General features: G+C 38.2%; 1 protein-coding gene across 1 annotated transcript in view; it reads left to right on the plus strand.

Moving 5' to 3' along the window:
* Nucleotides 1-27706, plus strand: part of FAM227B (family with sequence similarity 227 member B) — a 259682-nt gene that overhangs the window by 229893 nt on the left and 2083 nt on the right. The window contains exons 13-14 of the mRNA XM_060294279.1: nt 21641-21718; nt 25603-25672. Coding sequence (XP_060150262.1) covers nt 21641-21718; nt 25603-25672 — 148 coding nt within the window. The remainder of the gene's footprint in view (nt 1-21640; nt 21719-25602; nt 25673-27706) is intronic.

Consider the following 27706-nt stretch of genomic DNA (forward strand, 5'->3'; position numbering starts at 1 on the left):
ATTCAGTTTGCTAATATTTTGTTGAGGATTTTTGGGTCTGTGTTCATCGTATTGGCCTATAATATTCTTTTTTTGTGGTATTTTTGTCTGATTTTCATATAAGGGTGATTCTGGCCTCATAGAATGAGTTCAGAAGTGTTCCTTCCTCTGCAATTTTTTGGAATTGTGTGTATATTAAATAGCCATGTGTGACTATTTAAACTTATACTTAAATTAATAAAATCAAAGATAAGTAAAAATTTGGTTCATCACTTACACTAGTCACATTTTAAGTGCTCACTAGCCATGTGTGAGTGTTGTCCAGTACAGATATCAAACATGTCCATCATCACAAAAAAGTTCTATGGACAGCACTCTCTTGAATAAGAGGAAAAGTTTAATCCATTCACAGAACTTGAGATATCATCTTTGGATATCAGACAGCCAGCACATATAGAACTTTATTTTACCTTGCCACTTACAGCTTTCTAATTTTAGAATTTTTGTGGCCTAAGATTATATATTATCTTCTTCATCCATTGTTTAATCCAACAAAATTACCAACCAAGTTAATTTCCCATCTGAGTTCTTAAATTTCCAGTCACACATTTTGCTTTTTTTAGTTGGATTTTTTTTCCTTTTATTCTAGTTTCGTTTTATTTGATTTTTGTTTGTTTTTGCTCCATACAACATGGCTTCAATCCATAGTAGAAAGTGTGCTACTCTCTGTATAAGCCTTCAGCTAAACAACTTCATAAGTAGCCTAGATCTGTATAAAATTCTGATTGCCTTTTTGTATAGTCATATTTTTGATCCATGGACTCCCTTGACTTAATTCACATTGGTACTAATTTATATCAGTTACCTAAAATAACCTACAAACTCTCCTGCTACGCTCTTAATGATTCCTTAAAGGATAAGATTTTTAATTTTTAAAAATATATTTAAGATTTATTTAATAGAGCATTTTATAAACAGAGAAATATCATGGAGTCATAGTAGGATAAAGGATACATCAGGTATTTAAATTTTGCTCTTCAAAGAGAAAAGGAGGTTTTAGTTTTAGGTAACTTTTCAAATGGAAAGCTATTCTAGACTTTGCTGAGTAGGTTTCTAAGTTTCTTCTTTTCATGAACTCTGCCAATTAAGAATGGGGGCCAAGTTAAGAAAGGTTGGGGGGAAAAGGAACATCATACTTTTTTTAAAAAAGAACTTGAGGAACAATGGGGTTTTGTTTTACATGAGTAAGTATGTGCACGTGTGTTGTAAGCATTTTGCAGCCCCCTTGAGCTAAAGACAATTACAGAATTGCTTGTAAGATCCCCCTTTTTTCTTACAGATTCAGTTTAAATTCTAGTTAGGGTTTTTTCTTTTCTTTTCGTTTAATAAAATACACAAGACCCAAACCACAATTCAGCAAACTTGTTATTAAACTAAATAATGAAAACTTTAGTTGACTTCAGTAATCAGGTTCCAGGGAGTGGGTTGTATCAATTCTTTTTAGCCAAAATTTGGACTTTAGATTATAAACATGGCTCAATGGAAAAATAAGAGGGGGAGCAGGAGGAGTTTTCATATTGGAGATTTAGTAAAAGTTCAGGTTGTTTTTTTTTTTAGTGTAAATATGGTAAAGCCCAATTTGTAACAAATAAGAGAAGAAAACTTCATTTTCAGATACTTTAAATGATCTTTAGACATTGAAAAAAACAGATATTCTTGCTATACATGTTATTGGTCAATAAAAAAATCAGATGGAAAAGTCATAGCTTCTTGAATGCTTAGAATTTAAGACTAAAAAGTAATATCTCAAGTAAATATTAAAAATTGACTAAATTATAATTTTGTGTTTACTCAACTATTTCTCCTCCTAGGAGTTAGGCAGGCAAAGGAGAAAATCTACTCTGTTACTACACATTCACCCCATAAAAATCACTGTCATTTTATGGCTCCAAGTGATTCTGCAAGATGTTCCAGGATTTCAGAAAATAGAAACCCTATCCTAGCTTAGAGCTGAAGTCCTATGTATTTAAGGAAAAATCACATTGGCTCCTTTAGGTGGTTGCCTCATATGTATTTGTTCTCTGTTTTATTCCATTTTGGTCCGTGGGAAGTGGGGACTCAAGAATTTCTCTTTTTATAGGAGGGACTTAGATATTCAGTCCAGTTACAAGCAGGGTGGGTAGAGAACCTGTACTTACAAAGCAAACCCAAAATTTGTGTGTTCATTTGGAATAGCTTTGTGGGGGGAGTAGGGGTTGATGGAAATAATGGGAATGGCTAAAGTTCCTCCAAACAACCCTTGGAACTGTCTCTGTTCAAGGGTGTAACTTATAAAAATGGTAGAATCTCTATAAATCAACAACTCGTTTATCCAGCCTTATCAGGGAGTGAACTGTTACCCATAAGTAAATTTTCCAGATAACTACAGCCAAGCATTTAAAGCACCAAAACTTTTTTTGTTAACTATTTTAATGAAAATTTTCCTTAAAGATATTTCATACTTCCCTGACTTCTTAAACAATATAGCAAAAAGTAACTTTATCATGATGACTAGGCTTCTCAAGATGAAATCTGTAATAAATAAATAAAAGTTAAACATATGCCAAAAAAAATGATGAAATCTGTGACTCATCTGCACTGAGATATCAATAAGAATACTTGTTCAGTAGATGATGAATACCTATTACATACCAGGACTAGTACTAGTGAAGGTGCTAAGTAATCCAACAGCAAAGACAGAAACTGTGTCATCAGTGACAGAAGCCTGCAAAGATGCTGTAGTAGCACAAAGGAGCACCCTCATCCAATTTGAGACTGTGCTGCACTAAAGCAAAACAGTTTGCTAGGCTTTAATAGTCTTTATGCCTAATTTTTATAGTTCTTCTGTCTCCTACTTCAAAAACTGCCTGTTGTCCCTTCTCATTCCTATTAACTCCTTAAAGCCAAACATCATGAGAAACAAACTCATCTTTGTTTCTTAAAGTGGGGCAAACGTCCTGGCAAGTTTGTTGAATGCTTTTAGTTAAATCTGTGTTAATATTTCCAGTAGTCCTGTTCCTTCAATGTTCTAGACTATGCTACGAAAACCTGCTGCTAATAATGTATTAAGTAACGAAACTTACTAAAACAGTAACCCTATTTTACACATCATTCCACACCATATAGAATCTGGGTGAGATTCCCACAGTGGTATTATCTCCTGTAGAATAAGGCACATGTGCTTAGCAATAACATTTTTTTAGTCTTTTTTTTTTCTTTACTTGACCATATTGTGAATGTTTGACACTTTTGCAAATGCAGCATTAGAATATTTGAAGTATAAAAAAGGTAAACATTAAGCAGAAGATAACTGCTCTAAGATCAGTTTAGGCCGCACGCTGATAAGTTATACAAGAATTTAGTTTTTAGGATTAAGGATCAAATGAATTCTAGTGTATAGAGGAGATTCTGGTCACTGCTTGCTGCTTACCTTCCTTTTACTTCTTATACAATAGCATTATGTGTAGAATGAGCACTTGAACCTGGGAATCTCAGGAGCATTCTGAGAATACTCCCAGAATTGTCTCTAAGGGATATGCAGAAAACAGAAAAGCCTCCTGCAACCTCATCCTAGGACATTATTTTTGGCAGATAGGAGCAAAATTTGCCCTTGAGCCATTCTTTTTCTAAGTCACACACACCCAAGCTCTCAGACAGGGTACTTCCCCTTCAAGAAGCCTCAGTTTCTGCGTGTATACTATAATCAAATTGGACCCTATGATTTCTAAGGCCCATTATTTCTCTAATACTCTGTGATTCTAAAGGGAGATCAAAGACCCCAGAGAATGAATGGAGGCCTCTAGGATGTCTCTATGTCTGTCTGTCACATCCCAACCACAGCTGTTGCGAAGTCCCAGAATAGGATCATTTTTATTTGTACCCAAATGGCTCCTTCTCCATTTAGTGTCTTGCCATGTAACCTCCACGTAGCAGTGCACAATAAAATGAAGTGTGAGATCAATTCAGACAGTGGAATTGGAAAACATGCTGCCACAGTCATCCTGAAGGACTAGAATATAGCCATTCTTCATAATTTATAAGCTTTAAGTACTCTGTTTTTCTATAATTGGGAAAAAATAATGGCTTTAAGTATCTGAAGAGAATAAAAATTAGGATATTCATTAACAAATATTAACAGAAGTCTACTGAAAACCATCACCATTGAGTAGTGCAGGAAAATGCTACAGTCTTAGCACCAACTCCTTACACAACATGAATATAAAATTATGACCAAATTTTGTGGGCAATGAGAATGACTTTATAAAGAATGTATACCCAGTTCATTTCAATAATGACATATGTTCAAAATTAATCATTTATAAGAAATAAAACAGTTCTTTGTCTCAATACTAATAGTTTATAATGAATGTGAAAAGCAAAGAAAATTCAATTAGTTCAGAGTGAGAAACATCATCTTGCTACCAAATACTTCAACATGGAACTCATACTCAATGGCACAATATAAGTTTGTAGAAGGATAAAATCTTTGAAATTCTAACAGCACTCACAGGCAAAACCCATTTTTTTGTACTTCATGGATATTGCATTTTTTACAAATTGAAGATTCATGGCAACCCCGCTATGAGTGTGCCTGTCAGCCCCATTTTTCCAAGAGCATTTGCTCACTTCATGTCTCTGTGCCACATTTTGGTAATTCTCACACTATTCCTAACTTTTTCATTATTATTATTATATTTGTTATGGTGATTTGTGATCAGTGATCTTTGATGTTACTATCTTAGGTTTTGGGGCACCAGGTACCACACCTATATAAGATGGCAAACTTAATAAATGTGTGTTCTGACTGCTCCACCAACTAGCCGTTCCCCAACCCCTCTGCCTCTCCTCAGGCCTCCCTATTTCCTGAGACACAATATTGAAATTAGGCCAATTAATATCCCTGTAATGGAGGGATAAGGAAGTGAAAGGAAGAGTTGCACGTCTCTCAATTAAAATCAAAAGCTAGAAATGATTAAGCTTACTGAGGAAGGCATGTCAAAACCCGAGATAGGCTGAAAGCTAGGCCTTTTGTGCCAAACAGCCATGTGGTGAAGGCAAAGGAAAAGTCCTTAAAGGAAATGAAAAGTCCTACTCCAGTGAACACATGAATAAGAAAGCAAAACAGCCTTATTGCTGATATGGAGAAAGTTTTAGTGCTCTGGATAGACGAAAACAGACACAATGTTCCCTTCAGCCAAAGATGAACCTGCAATATTGCTGAGGTATGCCTGTAAATATTAGCAGGAAGTAGCTAATTGAACATGCCCATTTTAGTTTTAACATCTTTATTGGAGTATAATTGCTTTACAATGGTGTGTTAGTTTCTGCTTTGTAACAAAGAGAATCAGCTATACATATACAAATATCCCCATATCCCCTCCCTCTGGTGTCTCCCTCCCACCCCTCTAGGTGGTCACAAAGCACCGAGCTGATGTCCTTGTGCTATGCGGTTGCTTCCCACTAGCTATCTATTTTACGTTTGGTAGTGTACACATGCCCATGCCACTCTCTCACTTCGTCCCAGCTTACCCTTCCCCCTCCCCGTGTCCTCAAGTCCATTCTTTACGACTGTGTCTTTATTCCTATCTTGCCCCTAGGTTCTTCATAACCTTTTTTTTTTTTTTTTAGATTCCATATATATGTGTTGCCATACGGTATTTGTTTTTCTCTTTCTGACTTACTTCACTCTGTATGACAGACTGTAGGTTCATCCACCTCACTACAAATAACTCAATTTCATTTCTTTTTATGGCTAATATTCCATTGTATATATGTGCCACATCTTCTTTATCCATTCATCTGTCAATGGACACTTAGGTTGCTTCCATGTCCTGGCTATTGTAAATAGAGCTGCAGTGAACATTGTGGTACATGAGTCTTTTTGATTTATGGTTTTCTCAGGGTATATGCCCAGTAGTGGATTGCTGGGTCGTATGGTAAGAACATGCCCTTTTTTTTTTTTTTAATTTTTCAATTTTGTTGTAGTTATTTTTTTATACAGCAAGTTCTTATTAGTCATCAATTTTATACACATCAGTGTATACATGTCAATCCCAATTGCCCAATTCATGACACCGCCACCACCCCACCCCCCGCCACTTTACCCACTTGGTGTCCATACATTTTTCTCTACATCTGTGTCTCAATTTCTACCCTGCAAACCGGTTCATCTGTACCATTTTTCTAGGTTCCACATATATGTGTTAATATACGATATTTGTTTTTCTCTTTCTGACTTACTTCACTCTGTATGACAGTCTCTAGATCCATCCACGTCTCTACAAAGGACCCAATTTCGTTCCTTTTCATGGCTGCGTAATATCCCACTGTATATATGTACCACATCTTCTTTATCTATTTGTCTGTCAGTGGGCATTTAGGTTGCTTCCATGACCTGGCTGTTGTAAAGAGTGCTGCAATGAACATTGGGGTGCATGTGTCTTTTTGAATTATGGTTTTCTCTGGGTATATGCTCAGTGGTGGGATTGCTGGGTCATATGGTAATTCTACTTTTAGTTTTTTAAGGAACCTCCATACTGTTCTCCATAGTGGCTGTATCAACTTACATTCCCACCAACAGTACAAGAGGGTTCCCTTTTCTCCACACCCTCTCCAGCATTTATTGTTTGTAGATTTTTTGATGATACCCATTTTAACTGGTGTGAGGTGATACCTCAGTGAAGTTTTGATTTGCATTTCACTAATAATTAGTGATATTGAGCAGCTTTTCATGTGTTTCTTGGCCATCTGTATGTCTTCTTTGGAGAAATGTCTATTTATGTCTTCTGCCCATTTTTGGATTGGGTTGTTTGTTTTTTTAATATTGAGCTGCATGAGCTGTTTATATATTTTGGAGATTAACCCTTTGTCCGTTGATTCATTTGCAAATATTTTCTCCCATTCTGAGGGTTGTCTTTTTGTCTTGTTTATGGTTTCCTTTGCTGTACAAAAGCTTTGAAGTTTCATTAGGTGCCATTTGTTTATTTTTATTTCCATTACTGTAGGAGGTGGATCAAAAAAGATCTTGCTCTGATTTATGTCAGAGTGTTCTTCCTATGTTTTCCTCGAAGAGTTTTATAGTATCTGGTCTTACATTTAGGTCTCTAATCAATTTTGAGTTTATTTTTGCGTATGGTGTTAGGCAGTGTTCTAATTTCATTCTTTTACATGTAGCTGTCCAGTTTTCCCAGCACCACTTATTGAAGAGACTGTCTTTTCTCCATTGTATATCCTTGCCTCCTTTGTCATAGATTAGTTGGCCATAGGTGCGTGGGTTTATCTCTGGGCTTTCTATCTTGTTCCATTGATCTATGTTTCTGTTTTTTGCTAGTACCATATTGTCTTGATTACTGTAGCTTTGTAGTATAGTCTGAAGTCAGAGAGTCTAATTCCTCCAACTCCATTTTTTTCCCCTCAAGACTGCTTTGGCTATTCGGGGTCTTTTGTGTCTCCATACAAATTTTAAGATTTTTTGTTCTAGTTCTGTAAAAAAAATGCCATTGGTAATTTGATAGGGATTGCATTGAATCTGTAGATTGCTTTGGGTAGTATAGTCTTTTTCACAATATTGATTCTTCCAATCCAGCAACATGGTATATCTCTCCATCTGTTGGTATCATCTTTAATTTCTTTCATCAGTGTCTTATAGTTTTCTGCATACAGGTCTTTTGTCTCCCTAGGTAGGTTTATTCATAGGTATTTTATTCTTTTTGTTGCAGTGGTAAATGGGAGTGTTTCCTTAATTTCTCTTTCAGATTTTTCATCATTAGTGTATAGGAATGCAAGAGATTTCTGTGTATTAATTTTATATCCTGCAAATTTACCAAATTCATTGATTAGCTCTAGTAGTTTTCTGGTGGCATTTTTAGGATTCTCTATGTATAGTATCATGTCATCTGCAAACAGTGACAGTTTTACTTCTTCTTTTCCAATTTGTATTGCTTTTATTTCTTTCTCTTCTCTGATTGCCGTGGCTAGGACTTCCAAAACTATGTTGAATAATAGTGTGAGAGTGGACATTATTGTCTTGTTCCTGATGTTAGAGGAAATGCTTTCAGTTTTTCACCATTGAGAATTATGTTTGCTGTGGGTTTGTCATATATGGCCTTTATTATGTTGAGGTAAGTTCCCTCTGTGCCCCCTTTCTGGAGAGTTTTTATCATAAATGGGTGTTGGATTTTGTCAAAAGCTTTTTCTGCATCTATTGAGATGATCATATGGGTTTTATTCTTCAATTTGTTAATATGGTTTATCACATTGATTGATTTGCCTATATTGAAGAACCCTTGCATCCCTGGGATAAATCCCATTTGATCATGGTGTATGATCCTTTTAATGTGTTGTTGGATTCTGTTTGCTAGTATTTTGTTGAGGATTTTTGCATCTATATTCATCAGTGATATTGGTCTGTAATTTTCTTTTTTGTAGTATCTTTGTCTGGTTTTGGTATCAGAGTGATGGTGGCCTCATAGAATGAGTTTGGGAGTGTTCCTTCCTCCGCAAGTTTTTGGAAGAGTTTGAGAAGGATGGGTGTTAGCTCTTCTCTGAATGTCTGATAGAATTCACCTGTGAACACATCTGGTCCTGGACTTCTGTTTGTTGGAAGATTTTTAATCACAGTTACAATTTCATTATTTGTGATTGGTCTGTTCTTATTTTCTATTTCTTCCTGGTTCAGTCTTGGAAGGTTATACCTTTCTAAGAATTTGTCCATTTCTTTCAGGTTGTCCATTTTATTGGCCTAGAGTTGATGGTAGTAGTCTCTTAGGATGCTTTATATTTCTGTTGTTACTTCTCCGTTTTCATTTCTAATTTTAATGATTTGAGTCCTCTCCCTCTTTTTCTTGATGAGTCTGGCTAATGGTTTATCAATTTTGTTTATCTTCTCAAAGAACCAGCTTTTAGTTTTATTGATCTTTGCTATAGTTTGCTTTGTTTCTATTTCATTTATTTCTTCTCTGGTCTTTATGATTTCCTTCCTTCTGCTAACTTTGGGTTTTGTTTGTTCTTCTTTCTCTATTTCCTTTAGGTGTAAGGTTAGATTATTTATTTGAGATTTTTCTTGTTTCTTGAAGTAGGCTTGTATAGCTATAAACTTCCCTCTTAGAATTGCTTTTGCTGCATCCTGTAGGTTTTGGATCATCGTTTTTTCATTGTCATTTGGTCTAGGTATTTTTTGATTTCCTCTTTGATTTCTTCAGTGATCAATTGGTTATTTAATAACATATTGTTTAGTCGCCATGTGTTTTTTACATTTTTTCCCTGTAATTCATTTCTAATCTCATAGCATTGTGGTCAGAAAAGATGCTTGATATGATTTCAATTTTCTTAAATTTACCGTGTCTTGATTTGTGACACAAGATATGATCTATCCTGGAAAATATCTGTGCGGACTTGAGAAGAAAGTGTAATCTGCTGTTTCTAGATGGAATGTCCTATAAATATCAATTAAATCTATCTGGTCTATTGTGTCATTTAAAGTTTGTGTTTTCTTATTTATTTTCATTTTGGATGATCTGTCCATTGGTGTAAATGAGGTGTTAAAGTTCCCCAGTATTTTTGTGTTACTGTCAATTTCCTCTTTTAAAGCTGTTAGCAGTTGCCTTATGTGTTGAGGTGCTTCTATGTTGGGTGCATATATATTTATAATCGTTATATCTTTTTCTTGGATTGATCCCTTGATCATTACGGAGTGTCCTTCCTTATCTCTTGTAACATTCTTTATTTTAAGTCTATTTTATCTGATATGAGTATTGCTACTCCAGCTTTCTTTTGATTTCCATTTGCATGGAATATCTTTTTCCATCCCCTCACTTTCAGTCTGTATGTGTCCCTAGGTCTGAAGTGGGTCTGTTGTAGACAGTATATATATGGGTCTTGTTTTGTATCCATTGAGCAAGCCTGTGTCTTTTGGTTGGAGCATTTAATCCATTCACGTTTAAGGTAATTATCGATATGTATGTTACTATGACCATTTTCTGAATTGTTTGGGGTTTGTTTTTGTAGGTCCTTTTCTTCTCTTGTGTTTCCCACTTAGAGAAGTTCCTCTAGCATTTGCTGTAGAGCTGGTTTGGTAGTGATGAATTCTCTCAGCTTTTGCTTGTCTATATAGCTTTTGATTTCTCCACTGAATCTGAATGAGATCCTTGCCTGGTAGAGTAATCTAGGTTGTAGGTTCTTCCTTTTCATCACTTTAATTATATCATGCCACTCCCTTCTGGTTTGTAGAGTTCACTGAGAGATCTGCTGTTAACCTTATGGGAGTTCCCTTGTATGTTATTTGTTGTTTTTCCCTTGCTGCTTTCAATAATTTTTCTTTGTCTTCAATTTTTGCCAGTTTGATTACTATGTGTCTTGATGTGTTTCTCCTTGCGTTTATCCTGTATGGGACTCTCTGCGCTTCCTGAACTTGGGTGGCTATTTCCTTTCCCGTGTTAAGGAAGTTTTTGACTATAATCTCTTCAAATATTTTCTCGGGTCCTTTGTCTCTCTCTTCTCCTTCTGGGACCCTTATAATGTGATTGTTGGTGTGTTTAATGTTGTCCCAGTGGTCTCTTAGGCTGTCTTCATTTCTTTTCATTTTTTTTCCTTTATTCTGTTCCACAGCAGTGAATTCCACCATTCTGCCTTCCAGGTCACTTATCCGTTCTTCTGCCTCAGTTATTCTGCTATTGATTCCTTCTAGTGTAGTTTTCATTTCAGTTATTGTATTGTTCACCTCTGTTTGTTTGTTCTTTAATTCTTCTAGGTCTTTATTAAACATTTCTTGCATTTTCTAGATCTTTGCCTCTATTCTTTTTCCAAGGTCCTGGATCATCCTCACTATCATTATTCTGAATTCTTTTTCTGGAAGGTTGACTATCTTAGTTGTTTACTTCATTTAGTTGTTTTTCTGGGGTTTTATCTTGTACCTTCATCTGCTACATAGCCCTCTGCCTTTTCATCTTGTCTATCTTTCTCTGAATGTGGTTTTTGCTCCACTGGCTGCAGGATTGTAGTTCTTCTTGCTTCTGCTGTCTGCCGTCTAGTGGATGAGGCTATCTCAGAGGCTTGTGCAAGTTTCCTAATGGGAGGGACTGGTGGTGGGTAGAGCTGACTGTTGCTCTGGTGGGCAGAGCTCAGTAGAACTTTAATCCACTTGACTGTTGATGGGTGGGGCTGGGTTCCCTCCCTGTTGTTTGTTTGGCCTGAGGCAAGCCAACACTGGAGCCTACCTGGGCTCTTTGGTGGGCTAATGGTGGACCCTGGGAGAGCTCACGCCAAGGAGTACTTCCCAGAACTTCTGCTGCCAGTGTCCTTGTCCCCACGGTGAGCCACAGCCACCACCCAACTCTGCAGGAGACCCTCCCACACTAGCTGGTGGGTCTGGTTCAGTCTCCCCCGGGGTCACTGCTCCTTCCCCTGGGTCCCGATGCACACAGTACTTTGTGTGTGCCCTCCAAGCGTGGAGTCTCTGTTTCCCACAGTCTTTTTGAAGTCCTGCCGTCAAATCCCACTCACCTTCAAAGTCTGATTCTCTAGGAATTCCTCTTCCTGTTGCCAGACCCCAGGTTGGGAATCTGACATGGGGCTCAGAACCTTCACTCCAGTGGGTGGAATTCTGTGGTATAAGTGTTCTCCGGTTTGTGAGTCACCCACCCAGCAGTTATAGGATTTGATTTTATTGTGATTGCGCCCCTCCTACTGTCTCATTGTGACCTCTCCTTTGTCTTTGGATGTGGCCTATCTTTTTTGGTGAGTTCCAATGTCTTCCTGTCTATGATTGTCCACCAGCTAGTTGTGATTCTGGTATTCTCACAAGAGGGAGTGAGAGCATGTCCTTCTTCTCTGCCATCTTGATTCCTGTCATTTCTTTTTCTAAGCGCCCCCAAATTAAACAGCTGATGCTGAGTTCCGCTATCTAGTCTCATGCCCATTTTTAAAATACCTTCTCATCCCCTGTAATACAACCTTCAAATTGACAAACTTCCCAGTTTCTATAAAGTGATTCCATCATTATCCTTGCCATAATTGATCCTTCCTTCTCCCTATCTCTTATGCAGCCCCCATATCTAAATATTAAACAGATTCTCTCCTATATTCCTTTGCAAAATCTCAAATTCCACCCCACTCTCTCCAAGCCTTTTGCCATTACCCCAGTGATGGGTTGGAACTTAAATTGGCTCATTTTCTACCTCTAATAGAGGTAGAAAATTTTCTGATAGAAAATCTTAACAGGATGAGAGCTACAAAAACATGAAGCTCAACCTTCATACTTTACAGATAAGGAAAAGGAGGGCCAACCCTGTCAACTACCTGGGCTACCATGGCCCTAGATGGCAAGTGCTGACCATAGTGCAAGAACTAGAGCTGAATCTCCAGCATGGCACTTTATAATCTGTGGGAAATGTGACCTGTTAATGCCAGCCAAGGAGCAATGAAGAACTAAGAGGGTACTAAAAGAAGAGCATCGAGAGAGATGAGTGAAAGACACCAAAGACACACATTCTGTTGACTTCCCAATTTTGCTTCATGCTGGCCCCGAAGAGGGCTATTTCCTGAATGTGTCCTTGAAGCCAATAATGAGAGCATTCTCATTGCTCATGGGTACATGCAGTTGTCACTACTGGTCTGCCTCGTGGGAAGGCCGGATGCTATCACTGCACTGATGTGATTTTCACCTACATGATGCACATAAACTTTTCATTAAATTATAAGTTTAAGAAACATATACCATTGTGACATGAAAGTCAGGCTTATGTCTTTTTTTATTGAAGTGTAGTTGATTTACGATATTGTGTTAGTTTCAGGTGTACAGCAAAGTAATTCCATTATTATATATTATTATATATATATATATTTCAGATTATTTTTCATTGTAGCTTATTACAAGATCATGAATATATTTCCCTATGCTATATAGTAAATCCTTGTTGCTTATCTATTTTATGTATAGTAGTATGTATCTGTTAATCTCCCATACTCCTATTTTATAACTCCCCCACTCCCTTTCCCCTTTGGTAACCGTAAGTTTGTTTTCTATGTCTCTGAGTCTGTTTCTGTTTAATACATACATTCATTTGTATTACTTTTTAGATTCCACATATAAGTGATATCATATATTTGTCTTTGTCTGACTTACTTCACGTAGTATATTATCTAGGTCCATCCATGTTGCTACAAATGGCAATATTTCATTCCTTTTTATAATGCTGAGTAATACTCTATTATATATATATATATATATATATATATATTTGATCCTTCAAATATATATATTTATATACACACACACACATATATATACCACTTCTTCTCGAGCCTATTGACATTTGGGTTGGTTCCATGTCTTGGCTATTGTACATAGTGCTGCTATGAACAGAGGGATGTGTGTATCTTTTCGAATTAGAGTTTTCATTGTTTCAAGATGTATGGCCAGGAGTGGGATTGCTGGGTCATGTGGTAGTTCTATTTTTAGCTTTCTAAGGAATCTCCATACTGTCTTCCACAGTGGCTGCACCAATTTACATTCCCACCAACAGTGTAGGAGGGTTCCCTTTTTTCCACACCCTCTCCAGCATTTATTATTTGTAGACATTTTTTTTTTTTTGCGGTATGCGGGCCTCTCACTTTTGTGGCCTCTCCCGTTGTGGAGCACAGGCTCTGGACGCACAGGCTCAGCGGCCATGGCTCACGGGCTCAGCCGCTCTGCGGCATGTGGGATCCTCCCGGACCGGGGCATGAACCTGTGTCCCCTGCATCGGCAGGCGGACTCTCAACCACTGCACCACCAGGGAAGCCCTAGACTTTTTTTAATAAAGCCTTTTTTTTTTTTTTTTTTTTTGGCTGAGTTGGGTCTTTGTTGCTGCATGCGGGCTTTCTCTAGTTGCAGTGAGCAGGGGCTACTCTTCATTGTGGTGCACAGGCTTCTCATTGTGGTGGCTTCTCTTGTTGTGGAGCACAGGCTCTAGGCACGTGGGCTTCAGTAATTGCAATGCATGGGCTCAGTAGTTGTGGCTCAGGGACTCTAAGCACAGGCTCAGTAGTTGTGGCGCATGGGCTTAGTAGCTCCGCAGCATGTGGGATCTTCCTGGACCAGGGCTTGAACCCATGTCCCCTGCATTGGCAGGCAGATTCTTAACCACTGTGCCACCAGTGATGTCCCTATTTGTAGACTTTGATGACAGCCATTCTGACTGGTGTGAGGTGATACCTCATTGTGGTTTTGATTTGCTTTTCTCTGATAATTAGTGATGTTGAGCATCTTTTCATGTGCCTGTTGGTCATCTGTATGTCTTCTTTGGAGAAACGTCTGTTTAGGTTTTCTGCCTATTTTTTGATTGGGTGCTTTGTTTTTTCGATATTGAGTTGTATGAGCTGCTTGTATATTTTAGATATTAACCCCTTGTTGGTTGCATCATTTGAAAATATTTTCTCCCATTCAATAGGTTGTCTTTTTGTTTTGTTGATGGTTTCCTTTGCTGTGCAAGTTTTTAAGTTTGATTAGGTCCCATTTGTTCATTTTTGCTTTTATTTCTTTTGCCTTCAGAAACTGATTTAAGAAAATATTGCCGCAACTTATGTCCAAGAATGTTTTGCCTGTGTTCTCTTCTGTTTTATGGTGTCATGTCTTATATTTAGATCATTTAACAATTTTGAGTTTATTTTTGTATATGGTGTGAGGGACTGTTGTATTTCATTGATTTATATGTAGCTGTCTAGCTTTCCCAGCACCAGTTGTTGACGAGACTGTATTTACTCCATTGTATACTCTAAGTAGATTAATTGACTGTATGTGTGTGGTTTATTTCTGAGCTCTATAGGTCTGTTCCATTGACCCATATATCTCATTTTTTGCCGATACCATGATGTTCTGATTACTGTAGCTTTGTAGTATTGTCTAAAGTCTGGAAGGGTTGTGCCTCTAGCTTTGTTCTTTTTCCTCAGGATTGCTTTGGCAATTCTAAGTCTTTTGTGGTTCCATATAAATTTTAGGATTATTTGTTCTAGTTTTGTGAAAAATGTCATGAGTATTTTGATAGGGGTTGCATTAAATTTATAGATTGCTTCAGGCAGTATGACCAATTTGATAATATTAATTTTTCTAATCCAAGAGCATAGGATATCTTTCCATTTCTTTGAATCATCTTCAATTCCTTTTGTTACTGTTTTATAGTTTTTAGCAAATAGTTCTTCCACCTTCTTGGTTAAGCTTATTCCTAGTTACTTTTTTTGGATACAATTTTAAATGGAATTTTTTTTTACTTTCTCCTTCTGATACTTCATTGTAGTGTAAAGAAATGCAACAGATTTCTGTATATTTATCTTGTGTTCTGCTACCTTGCTGAATTTATGTATTAGGTCTAATACTTTTTGTGTGGATACTTTAGATTTCTCTATATAGAGTATCTTGTCATTTGCAAATGGTGACAGTTTTACCTCTTCCCTTGCAATTTGGATACTTTTTATTTCTTTTTCTTACTTGATTGCTGTGGCTACAGCTTCCAATATGATGTTGAATAGCAGTGGAGAGGGTGGGCATCCTTGTCTTGCTCCTGAATTTAGCAGGAAGGCCTTCAGCTTTTCACCATTGAGTATTAGGTTGGCTGTGGGTTTGTCATAAATGCCTTTATTATGTTGAGATACGTTCTCTCTATACCCATTTTGGTGAGAGTTTTTATCATGAATGGGTGTTGACTTTGGTCAAATGCTTTTTCTGTGTCTCTTGAGATTATCATGTGTTTTTTGCCTTTCCTTTTCTTAATGTGGTATATCACATTGATTTATTTGTGTATGTTGAACCATCCTTATGACCCTGGGATAAATCCAACTTGATCATGATGTAGGTCTTTTTATGTATTGTTGGGTTCCATTTCCTAATATTTTCTTGAGGATTTTTGCATCTATATTCATCAAAGATATTGGCCTGTAACTTTCTTTTCTGGTAGTGTCTTTGTCTGGTTTGGTATCAGGGTGATGGCTTCACAGAATGAATTTGAGAGGGTTCCTTCCTCTTCAGTATTTTTTTTTTTTTTTTGAATATTTTGAGAAGGATAGTTATAGGTTCTTTGTATGTTTGGTAGAATTCCTTAGTGAAGCCATCTGGTTCTGGATTTTTGTTTGCAGGGAGTTTATTATTATTATTATTGCAGACTCTGTTTTACATCTAGTGATCAGTCTGCTCAAATCATCTGTTTCTTCTTGACTCAGTTTTGGCAGGCCATTTTTAAAAACTTGTCCATTTCTAGGTTTCCAGTTTATTGGCATATAATTGTTCATAGTATTCTCTTATGATTTTTTGTACTTCTGCAGTATCCATTGTTATTTCTCCACTTTCATTTCTTATTTTGTTTATTTGGGTCCTCTTTCTTTTCTTCTTGGTGAGCCTGGCTAGAGGTTTGTCGATTTTGTTTCTTTTCCAAAAAACAGCTCTTGGTTTCATTGATGCTTTCAGTTGCTATTCTGTTCTCTACTTAATTTATTTTCCCTCTGATCTTTATTATTTCCTTCCTTATGCTGACTTTGAGTTTTGTTCTTCTTTTTCTGATTTTTTTAAGTGGTAGGTTAGGTTGTTTGAGATTTTTCTTGTTCCTTGAGGAAGGCCTGTATTACTATGAACCTCCCTTTTAGAACTGCTTTTGCTACATCCCATAGTTTTTGTAAAGTTGTGTTTTTATTGTCAATTGTCTTGAAGTATTTTCTGATTTCATTATTGACCCATTGGTTTGTTATAGCATCTTGTTTAGTCTCCATGTGTTCTTTTCCCATTTTTCTTTTTGTGGTTGATTTCTAGTTTCATACCATTGTGGTTAGAAAATATACTTGAAATAATTTCTAGCCTCTTAAATTTGTTGAGGCTTGTTTTGTGACTTAATATGTGGTCTATCCTAGAGAATGTTCCATGCACACTTGGAAAGAATGTGTATTCTGGGTATTTTGGATGTAGGGTCCTGTAGGTATCAAATAAGTTCACCTTGTCTATTGTATCATTTAGGACCTCTGTTGCCTTATTGGTTTTCTGTCTAGAATATCTGTCCATTAATGTCAGTGGGGTTTTAAAGACTCCTACTGTTGTATTCCTGTCAAGTTCTCCCTCTCTGTCTGTTAGTATTTGTTTTATATCTTTCAGTGTTCCTATATTGAGTGCATGCACATTAATGAGTGTAATATCCTCTTCTTGTATTGGTCCCTTTTTCATAATATAATGTACTTCTTTGTCCCTCCTTATGGACTTTGTTTTAAAGTCTATTTTGTCTGATATATGAGTATTGCTACCCCTGCTTTCTTGTCATTTCCATTTGCATGAAATATCTTTTTCCATCTTCTCACTTTCAGTCTGTGTGTGTCTTTCACCTTGAAGTGAGTCTCTTGTAAGTGACATATTGTAGGTTCTTGTTTTCTTATCCAATCTGCTGCTCTGTGTCTTTTGATCAGAGCATTTGTTCCATTGACATTTAAAGTAATTATTGATAGGTATGTACTTATTGCCATTTTAAACCTTGTTTTCCTGTCAGTATTGTAGTTCTTTGTTTCTTCTTTTTGTTTTTCCTTTTGTGCTTTGATGGTTCTTTTGTATTATGCTTGAGTTCCTTTCTTTTTGGTACTTGTGAACCTATGGTATGTTCTTGATCTGTGGTTACCCTGGTTTTCAAGTATGTTGACCCCTAACTATATCTATTTGCTTTAAACTGATAGTCATACAAGCTTAAACACTCTAAACAATTCACATTTTTATAGTTCACTCCTCCACATTCTTTGATTTTGATGTCCTATTTTACATCTTATTCTTTTGCTGCTAATTGTCATCATAATCACTTTCACAAAAAATTTTTGATTGTTTTTTCATCTATGTACTGGCTTAAGTGATCTTCAATCCTTTTATGTATTTGCCTTTTCTATTGTGACTGTCCCTTTCCTATAGATTCTTGTTTCTCTTCTGTTTAGAGAAGACCCTTCAATATATCTTCTAGGATAGGTTTAGTATTGCTGAATTCTTTTGGGTTTTGCTTGTCTGAGAAATTCTTTATCTCTCCTTCTATTCTAAATGATAATCTCGCTGGGTAGAGTTGCAGGTTTTCCCTTTCAGGACTTTGAATATATCATGCCACTCCCTCCTGACCTGCAAAGTTTCTGCAGAGAAATCAGCTGATAGCCTTATGGGGGTTCTCACGTAACTGACTCTTCGTTTTCTCTTGCTTTTAGAATCCTCTCTTTATCTTTAACTTTTGCCGTTTTAATTATATGTGTTGGTGTGGATCTGTTTGAGTTCATCTTGTTTGGGATCCTCTGTGCTTCTTGTACTTGGATATCTGTTTCCTTTAGGTTTGGGAAGTTTTCAGCAATAATTTCTCCAAATACACTTTCAATCCCCTTTTCTCTCTCTTTTCCTTCTGGAACCCAGCTTATGCATAGTTTGGCATGCTTTATATTATCCTATAGATTTTGTATGCTGCTTTCATTTTTTTCATTTGTCTTTCTGTCTGCTCTTCTGATTGGGTGATTTCCATTAGTATGTCCTCCAGATCACATATTCATTCTTCTGTGTTATTTAGTCTATTCATTGCTTCTAGATTGGTTTTTATCTCACTAAGTTGTCTAATTTTGATTTGATATTTTCTAGTTTCTTACTACAGTGATCTGCATTTCTATCAATCTTTTCATTCCTTTAGCATTTTTATCACCTCCTTTTTGAACTCAGGGTATAGTAGACTGGTGAGGTCTGTTTCATTATTTGTTCGGGGGATTTCTTTTATTTTAATTTGGAGTAGTTTCTCTGCTTTTTCATTTTACTTAACTTTCTCTGTCTCTATGAATTTAGGAGAAACAGTTATCTACTGTGGTCTTGAAGGGATATTTTTATTTGGAAGCATCCCTGTGTAGACTGTGAATCCAATATTCTGGTGCGAGGGCTGGTTTCAGTATGGGTACCAGCCACATCTTTCCTCAGAGTGTGCTAGTTGTTATCCCCTTGATAGGGGAGTAACTGGTGTGGTGTCCAGAGCCTGCACTCTGGGTGGGACCTCCTCCTTGCTCTGTGGCTGTTACAGCCCTATCAGCGGTGGTGTCTGCTCCCCAGTTGTCAGAGTAAAAGCCCTGAGGGTCAGGTTCACTCAGTCTCCTTTGACCTTGAGTGCATGACCTGCTCCAAAGGAGGTGACTGTTGAAGCAACTGAGGCCCGTATCGTTACAGCGAATCTATGCGCTACCCATGCAGACATCTGCAGTTCTGTCTAGAAGCAGCCAAATGCCACATCTCTTTTCCTGTTGTGTTCATCCCAGACCTAGTGCTAGGCTGTGGTGTGGAATGGGCTGGTGCTGGGGGCTGGAGCTTTGTGGCTGCAGGAATCAAGGTGGTTGTGCTGCTGCCTGAGAACTAGGCTGCCTCTGTGCCAGACCTCTCCCAGGACCTGTCCGTGCCAGATGCTGCTCCAAGTTGCAGTGTGGGGTGGGCAGAGCCAGTGAACTCCCTTTGGGAAACCAACCACTGCATACTTCTACCCAGGGGCTCTCCATCTGAGACTCAGCACTCCCTGAGCATCTCTGTGGCATCACCCTTTGCAGGTGCTGACAAAATCTGCCACAGCTGGACTCACCCCTGCCATGAAAGCAATGACAAAGTGTTCTGCAGTCTGGCCCAGACTATACCCCAGGCCCTCCGAGCTATCTCCACTAAGCTAGATCGAGTCCTCTCCCAGGGTCTGTCTGCCAGAGATTCAGCACTTAGCCATTGCACGTATTTGTAGCCCTGCCCAATGCACACCTGATATTGGGTAGTGTGGCAAGCCAGCTGCCAGTCTCTCTCTGTCCTGATTGTCAGCAAGCCAGCACACACGCACTCCTCACAAGTAGAGTCTGGGCTTCTCCAGCCCCTCTATCTGTCCCAGCCGATTTCCCAGCAGGCAAGGGGGCTCCCCAGGGTCTGCCCACCTAGACCTTTTCTCCTTTATAGATCCCTCCCAGGGACACCAGTCCTGTCCTGATTCCTTTTTTTCCATCCTACTCAGTTATGTGGAGATCTTTCTTGCAGCTTTGGTTATATAGGAGATCTTCTGCCAGTCTCCAGCTGGTTTCCTGTGAGAAATGTTCCACATGTAGATGTATTTTTGATGTGTTTGTGGGGGAAGGTGAGCTCCACATTCTCCCCTCCGCCATCTTGATCCCCCTCCAGGCTTATCTCTTTCTTTAAGGAAAACCATACTCTAAAACCTAGCTATGATGAAGGGGTTAAAGTAAACTTGGAATGCATCATAAAGAGCAGCGGACTTCTCTGTAAAATCTATTTCAGAGAATTCCTATCCTATTCAGGATAACATAATCATCCAGACCCTCGCAAACTCTGTGCTTAGTAGGATGGAGTATGGTCTGCTATCAACACTGCTTCCCAGAAACTTAGTGATGCTGTTAAGGAAACTTCTTAAACAGGTTCTATGGCTGGCAGAGAGAATTTATCACCGTGGCATTGCTGAGAAAGTCATCTGGAGTGTACAGAAAACAAATGTTCTTTGCCTTGATTCTAAGACCTTAATATTCAAATTATAAGTGATTGAAGATACTTTCTGTGTAGTTTAGAGTGTCATAGGAAAGACATAAATTTTATTCAAGTTTATTGTTAGAATCTTTGTTGTGGAGCCATTCATATTTTTCCTTCTGGTTATCTCAACTGAGATATAATACTCAGGAAATTAAGGTCATAAGGTTAAGTGCCTATGTGGTCTTGTCCCAGGGACCAGATCTACTGAGCTTTTCCTAACATTCTTATACCAGATAATTAAGATTAAAATGAGTATCAAGGACATCCTTGAAGGGAGCATAAATGTGTTTTAAATGAGCAAATTGCATTCATAGAAAGATGGAGGTAATACTGAAGTGTGGTTCAGGTTGGAGAGTGGGACCATGGGACAGACTCATTCCTGCATCTTGGTGACTGCAGAGGTTTAACAGCTCCTAGTTTACCAATGAGGCTAAGGTCTTAACACAAGATGAGGGCTGCCTCCTTGAGTCATTTACCAGTTGCCACTTCAGAGGGAAGCATCTGCTTTCCAGACACAGACATGGGTTAAGACCAGTGTTAGGGACACAGCCACAGGCTGTACCAGAAACAGACAGTAGAAGAGCCCCAGCCACATTAGCAGAACATTTTTATCTTCTGCCTATCATCCTCTTCCATGCAGTTAGCAGAGGTCGGGCTAACTGAGGCAGCCAACATATGCTGCCAGTCACCTCCAGAGCCTCTCAGAAGTCAAGAGACTTTGAAGTTCTCAGTATATATAGAAATGAAGAAATGTCTAAACAGAGTTACCAAATGTACATTTAAAATTTTACATTTAACAAATCGCTGAGTGTAAAGCACACCAAAAAAACATGAAAATAGTAACTATGGGACTTATGAAACTACTAAGTCCTTGTGCGCTATGGATGGTGTGGTCCAGATAATGGGATATAAGTTTAAAGTAGTCAGATGGGTATTGTCTCCTTTTGGTCCTTTCAGTGCAACACCAGACATAATATTCGTGTTTATACTTGAGACCCTTCATGACTGGGAAGCCCAGGCAAGATGGCTCCCTGAGTCCCCCTGTGAAGGATACTGTTAACCTCTCTCAAGTTTTCCTAGTTGAAAATCTTTCCTTAACCATAAGCCTATCACGCCACCTGCTCCAACTTATTGTGATATTCTAAAGGAGGCAAAAAGACAATTTGCAAACAACCAAAAGGATTTTAGAATGTAAGTTGACTCCATACTATTGATAAATATAAAATCATAGAATTCTTTAGAGCTGTAAGCAATCATAGAAATTATCTACAACTAACCTTCTTATTTTACTGACGAGGAGAGTCGCCTCTGAGCATCTTATAGACTCGGAGATTCTTTTCAGGTAGGTGTCAAGAATGTATGTTGTAACCATGGAGACACGGCACATGTCAGGGATTGAAAAAAGGAAGGGAGCTTTTCATGTGGTCTGGGTGGGGGGATGCACCCCAACGTGGAGAGACCAGGAGAGAGTTCCCAGGAAGAGAGATTGGAGTATTGTTCATTTACAAAGATAAGCCCTGGAAGAAGAACAGAAAGGTTGTCTGTAATAGAAGGAGTTCCTTGTAGCTGGGGTGGCAGCAGGGGTGATATGGAGGAAAGCAAGGCAAGGAGTTCTTTTCGGAAACGTTTTCTTGGGGAAACATTTTAAGTTTTTTGTGCTTAACTAAAATGATTACTCTTGGCCAGTTATGGTATTCTTATGTGCCAGGAAGTGAGAAATGGCTTAATGAGGATGTCCATCGATTTTTATGAGGACAAATTGGCAGGGTCCAATTCTTCTGTCTGTGATATCAAGGTCACTGCCTAGCTGTCTTATTGCCTTAAAGGGGAGAAAGGATGGGCATCCTACCCTTTGGGTACCTGATGCGGTTCCGGAAACACATCAAAGAGAGGTAAACAGAAGAGCAGCCAGCCTTATCCTATCCAGCAGGCAGGACAGAAGTCTGAGCCTCTACTTTCCCCGGGGCCCCATTCCCCTCCCACTGACATACACACATGCGCATGCACGCACACAGACACACACACAGAGCCCTTAGATTTCCTATTTTCACTGGGAAGAACAGGGATGGGCACCTTGTAAGAGGGCCCATGTGGGAACAGCAAGGTGGAGTCCAGGCTGTACTCAGCTGACATGGGTGATGCCTTTGGCACATGTTTATAAGGGGCAGTGTGCTGGGGGATTCCTCATACCACGTGGTGCATTGGGAGGGGTTGCTGAAGAACTGTTTTGTAATGGACCTTTACTGATATGTGGAAGGCAGCAAATTGTTGATTTATTCTTTCTCAATGAGAATTGCCTGCTTTATTTTAAAATTTAACTCCAAACTTTGACTTTATAGAGAAAAGCACCTAATTAATGAAGAAATAAAACTCCTAAGACAGCGACAGGAAAAAGTTGACAAGGAGCTTCATAGGTTTGTTTCTTATTCAACTCATAGTGCTTAAAAACATTTTAATTGAACAAATGTGTTACATAAACCACAATAGGTTTAATATGTAAAAATGCATTAACTGGAATATCTGCAGAAGTTTTCTACTCCGTAGTTCATCTAGAGTAACACTAACTTTTTTATCCACATTATCACTTACTCTAATTTAATTAATTGCTAAACATTATCATCATCTCCTTTTACTCTACCAGACATAGGACTTAAGCTGAGGGCCTTTTAAATATAGACTTATAACCATGGGAAGATGTAAACTAGAAAAACAACCTATTTAGCTGGTCTCAGGCTAATTCTTTGTCCCTTTCTGCCCCTGCTGCTTCCCCTATACATACAAACATTGTACCCCACTGAAACAAGGAAAGTTGGGCATATTTGTTTATTTTATTACAGTGTAAAAAACAAAACTATAAAGTGTTGAGACTAACCCACTTCTTCCAGTACATCCACATAGGCAAGAATAAATGTCAGATGAGTACAGCCCTTCAAATAAACCCCTGTGGGAAACCACAATTTTGTGCCAGTCATGCTGCCATACTTCTAATTGCTATTTTGGAACTTATAAAGCTAGTCTCCCAGTCACATAAGAAAATGCAACTCATTACTTTAAAATCTTACTGCATTTTTCACTAAAAATTTTATCACCCAGCTTTCCCCTTCACAACATAAGATCTGACTCCAGATGACTTTTACAAGTTCCCAAAAATCAAATCTATAGAGGACAGGATTTCTCACCACTCAAGATATGCAAAAGGATGCAGACTGGTTTTCAGAGCAACTCACAAGAAGCACTCAAATATGTTTTATGCGATGGCACATTGCTGGAGAAAGTGAAGGGGAAAAGACTCATTTGGGTATATAACTTCCACGTCCCTGTTAAATTTATAGGCACAGTGTCCAAGTTTCTATCTGTAATCTTCAAAAAAAGATAGTCATGGAAAGGAAAGATAGCAAGATGGGAGATTGGGTAGTGGTGATGCTTGCAAAGCTTTGTGAATATACTAAAACCTACTGAATTGTATACTTTGAAAGGGTGGATTTTAGGTTATGTAACATATCAACAAAGCTGTTATTCAAAACAAAAGAAGAGGGGAACTGTAAATTAAAGTGGGTTGGAAAATGTAAAATAGATAGCTAGTGGGAAGCAGCTGCATAGCACAGGAAGACCAGCTCGGTGCTTTGTGACCACCTAGAGGGGTGGGATAGGGAGGGTGGGAGGGAGCTCCAAGAGGGAGGAGATATGGGGATATATGTATATGTATAGCTGATTCACTTTGTTATACAGCAGAAATTAACACACCATTGTAAAGCAATTATACTCCAATAAAGATGTTTAAAAACATGATACAATAAAAAAATACAATTACTCTAAAAAAATAAAAGTGGGTTGGAAGATGGATTGATTTTAACAAAGTGAGATGAACCAGTCTCAGGATGACTTGAAGTCAAGAAGATTCTAAGAGTGTGTTACTGAAAAAAGGGCACCAGGGATATTTAAATAGGACTATGAGGAAGAGACTCAGAGCCAGATTTTAGAAAAGCAGGGAAGAATAGTCCAAAAGGGTAGTAAGAAGTGAGGAGAAAACCTAGGTTGAGGAGATAAAATTGGCAGAGATAAAGTAGAGAAAGAGTAAGGGAGTATTTGTTAGAGAACACTAACGCAAGAGGCCCCTCAGAGGTAGCCCTACTGGGTGCCCTCAGGGGACCCCTAGGCTAAATGCTAGAGAAACCTAGAGCAGGCCTTATAGGGGTTTAGCTAATCCAAAGTTCATGCTTCAGCAAAGTGTATTTGGAATTTTTAGAAAATTTCACTTCCTACAGAATTCACAGAATAATTTCAAATGTTTCACTTGAAAATCGCCAGTGAAATCAATAGTCTTATACCATTTTTCATTTTTCTTTCTCTCTTCTGCGTTTCCCTTGCTGTCTCTCCCTTGTCCCAAGTTCCTATCTTCCTTGCCTGGCCTACCTCTGCTTCTGTCTTTATCTGTAGATCTCTGGAAAGTTTCCTGCTGCCTCCTCAATTCAGCTATTCAACTCCTTAAAAATATTTCTTGAATGAGTATGTGGTGACAGAAATCATGATAGATTCCTGGATCCCCACCCTTGATGAGCTTACAGTCTAGTAAGCGCCTCCCTCACCCTTTATCCTTTTCCGTCTCTCTTTCTCTCTCTCCCCCAGATATTTTCCAGGCCAGTCCCTTTTCCTGTTCCCTCCCCAGTGACTCATCTTAAAATCTGCACTGGAGCCCAGTGAGTGGAATTAGTTGAGGGAATACTTACTGTGTGAACCATCTCACTGAAGAGGATGCTTCACTGCTGGGATGCAGTGTCGCACAGTGGTTAGAATAGAGGGCGCAAGTCACACTGCTTGGGTTCAAATCCTTTATTACTTGCTAGCTGTATGACTGTGGACAGGCTAGTTAACCTATCTGTGCCTCTTTCCTCATCTGTAACATAGGATAATGATAGTACCTACTTCCTAAGATTGTTGTCAGTGTAACTGAATTAATATATGTAAAGTGGTGGCAAATGCCCAGCATATTAAACTCTTCGTAAATCGTGGCTCTTAGTTGGTGTCAGTATGAAAACAGTTAGTTTGGTTACCAATTTTCTTTCTTTCATGATTAGGCTCCAAGCAAAGGCTACCAAGAAACCTTATGAAGTTAAGAATGATTTTGAGAATTTCCTACAAAAACTGGTAAGTTTTTTTCTGAAAATAATTGAGAATTCTCTCTCTAGCTTCTCTTATATAGACTGGAAAATATTTAATAAGCAATGTATGGTTTCACATCCAAGTTACAGTGGCAGGATGGAATACATTCTTGTTATTTAATCATCCACATGCACATTTAGGGTAATCTCTCTCTCATGTATTAGTGACAACCTCATGCTCACTCATCCCCATCCCTTGCTCCTGACCAGAAGCATTTTATGCAACTGAAAACCTCCAAATGCAGAATTTCAAACTAACAGAAAATTATTGGTATTTGAAGTCATATTTTATTTCCCGTTAATAATTCAACAAAAATATATTGGATTCCAACTACTGTGTTAGATGAATGATTCTTGCCCTCAATTAACAGAAATGTAAGAAATGATAAGGTTCTAAACAGTACTCAAGTAAGAAAGAAAGAAAAGGAAGGACATGGTCCCATCATTCCAGTTTTCTTTGTCCCCTTCCCTTCTGCTCCACCTTAACTTACAGGCAGTCCTATTAAATCTAAAGGTCCTTCCTCCCTTCCAACAAGAAAGAACATGTAGAAAATAGTGTACAGTAAATCTGAAGATTGGACAATCTGAGGTAAGGAATAAGAGAGAGCTTTTCATTTTCAGCATGTCAGGCTTCCATGCAAAAATCTAGAGTAATCCTCATTGGCTACTGATGTAATGTCAAAAACAGGGGTCAAATAATCTAACCAAATTCCTATGAGCCAGAAAGGTAATGGAAAGGGGTAATATTGTTGGGTGTTTAATATTAAACAAATATTGGGTGTTTAATATTAAATAAATAGTACTACTCTTTATTCCACAAAAAAAATTATTTCTCCCATTTTTTCATGGTCTCTTTTAACTGCTACTGCTAGAGACATGGGTACAGAGAAATATTTATTTAATATAAGAAAACTGTGCAAGTGTACTGGTAAAGGGCAAGTGACCTCAGCTGGTAAATAGTAAATGGCCTGAGTCTTAGAGAAACTACAGGAGCCATGGACACCATAGCACACTGGAGAGTCTGTGCCTCAGTGAAACAAGGCAACTACTTCCTCACCTCTAGTTCATTGTGGCGCTGCAGGAATAGAGGCCAAAGTGTTATCAGATCTTCCACCATTTGTAATCCAGATTCTTCTGTAAAATTCCTGTTTAGGACTCAAGTTTTTAAATACCCCTAGAGGCCAAACTAAATAAATCTGCAGACCAGACGAGGCCTATGGTCTGCTGGTTTGCAACCCCTGGTCTAAATGCTGGACTTGGAGCTCTTCAAAAGCTGGCTCCAGCCAGTATAGCCAATCTTATTCTCCACTATATCCCAAGTCAAACCCTTCACTCCCACTGAGTCTTCCCAGCATATCATGTTTACCCATAATCATATACTTTGCTTATCTGCCATGCCTACTCCCCAGATTTCAAATTCTATTCATCCTTTAAGGCCCTGCTCAAATTCCGTCTTCTACATGAAGCTTTCTTCCAGTGGCCCTAGCCCCATCCTTTCCAGGCAAGTTCGAGATCTCTCATAATTTCTAGAATAACACTTGGTGATGGCTTCATTGGAAAATAGTTCTTTTCTTCAAGCCAGACAGCAAGACAGATATGGGAGTAGATTCTGGCTTAGAACGACTATGTCCTCCAAAGCAGAGTGTGCACTAGAAATTTTTACTTACCTATTTTGTAAAGAAGGTATCTCATGGTGAAAAATTTAAAGGCAAGTGCATTTTTTGGTTTTTTTCACAGTAATCCAGGCATCTTCAAAGAATTATCTATCAATTGACCACAGATCTTCTGTGGAAAATGGAAAGGTTTTAAAAAGCAAAGGATTATCATTTGAAATCAATTTTTAAAATTCAAAATTAACAAATTGGACTTAAGCTTTCTCAAGTACTTACCTTTCTGCTAAGAATGAAAATGCAGCAGAACTTTACTTTAGAATAGAATAATGGATTTCCTAGTACTTTATATGACTGCTGTCCTTTGAGAAATGTAACAACCAGCTTTGCCTCAGCTTCTCTGAAACTGA

The sequence above is a fragment of the Globicephala melas genome, chromosome 2 (assembly GCF_963455315.2).
Source record: "Globicephala melas chromosome 2, mGloMel1.2, whole genome shotgun sequence".
Taxonomy (NCBI): Eukaryota; Metazoa; Chordata; class Mammalia; order Artiodactyla; family Delphinidae; genus Globicephala; species Globicephala melas.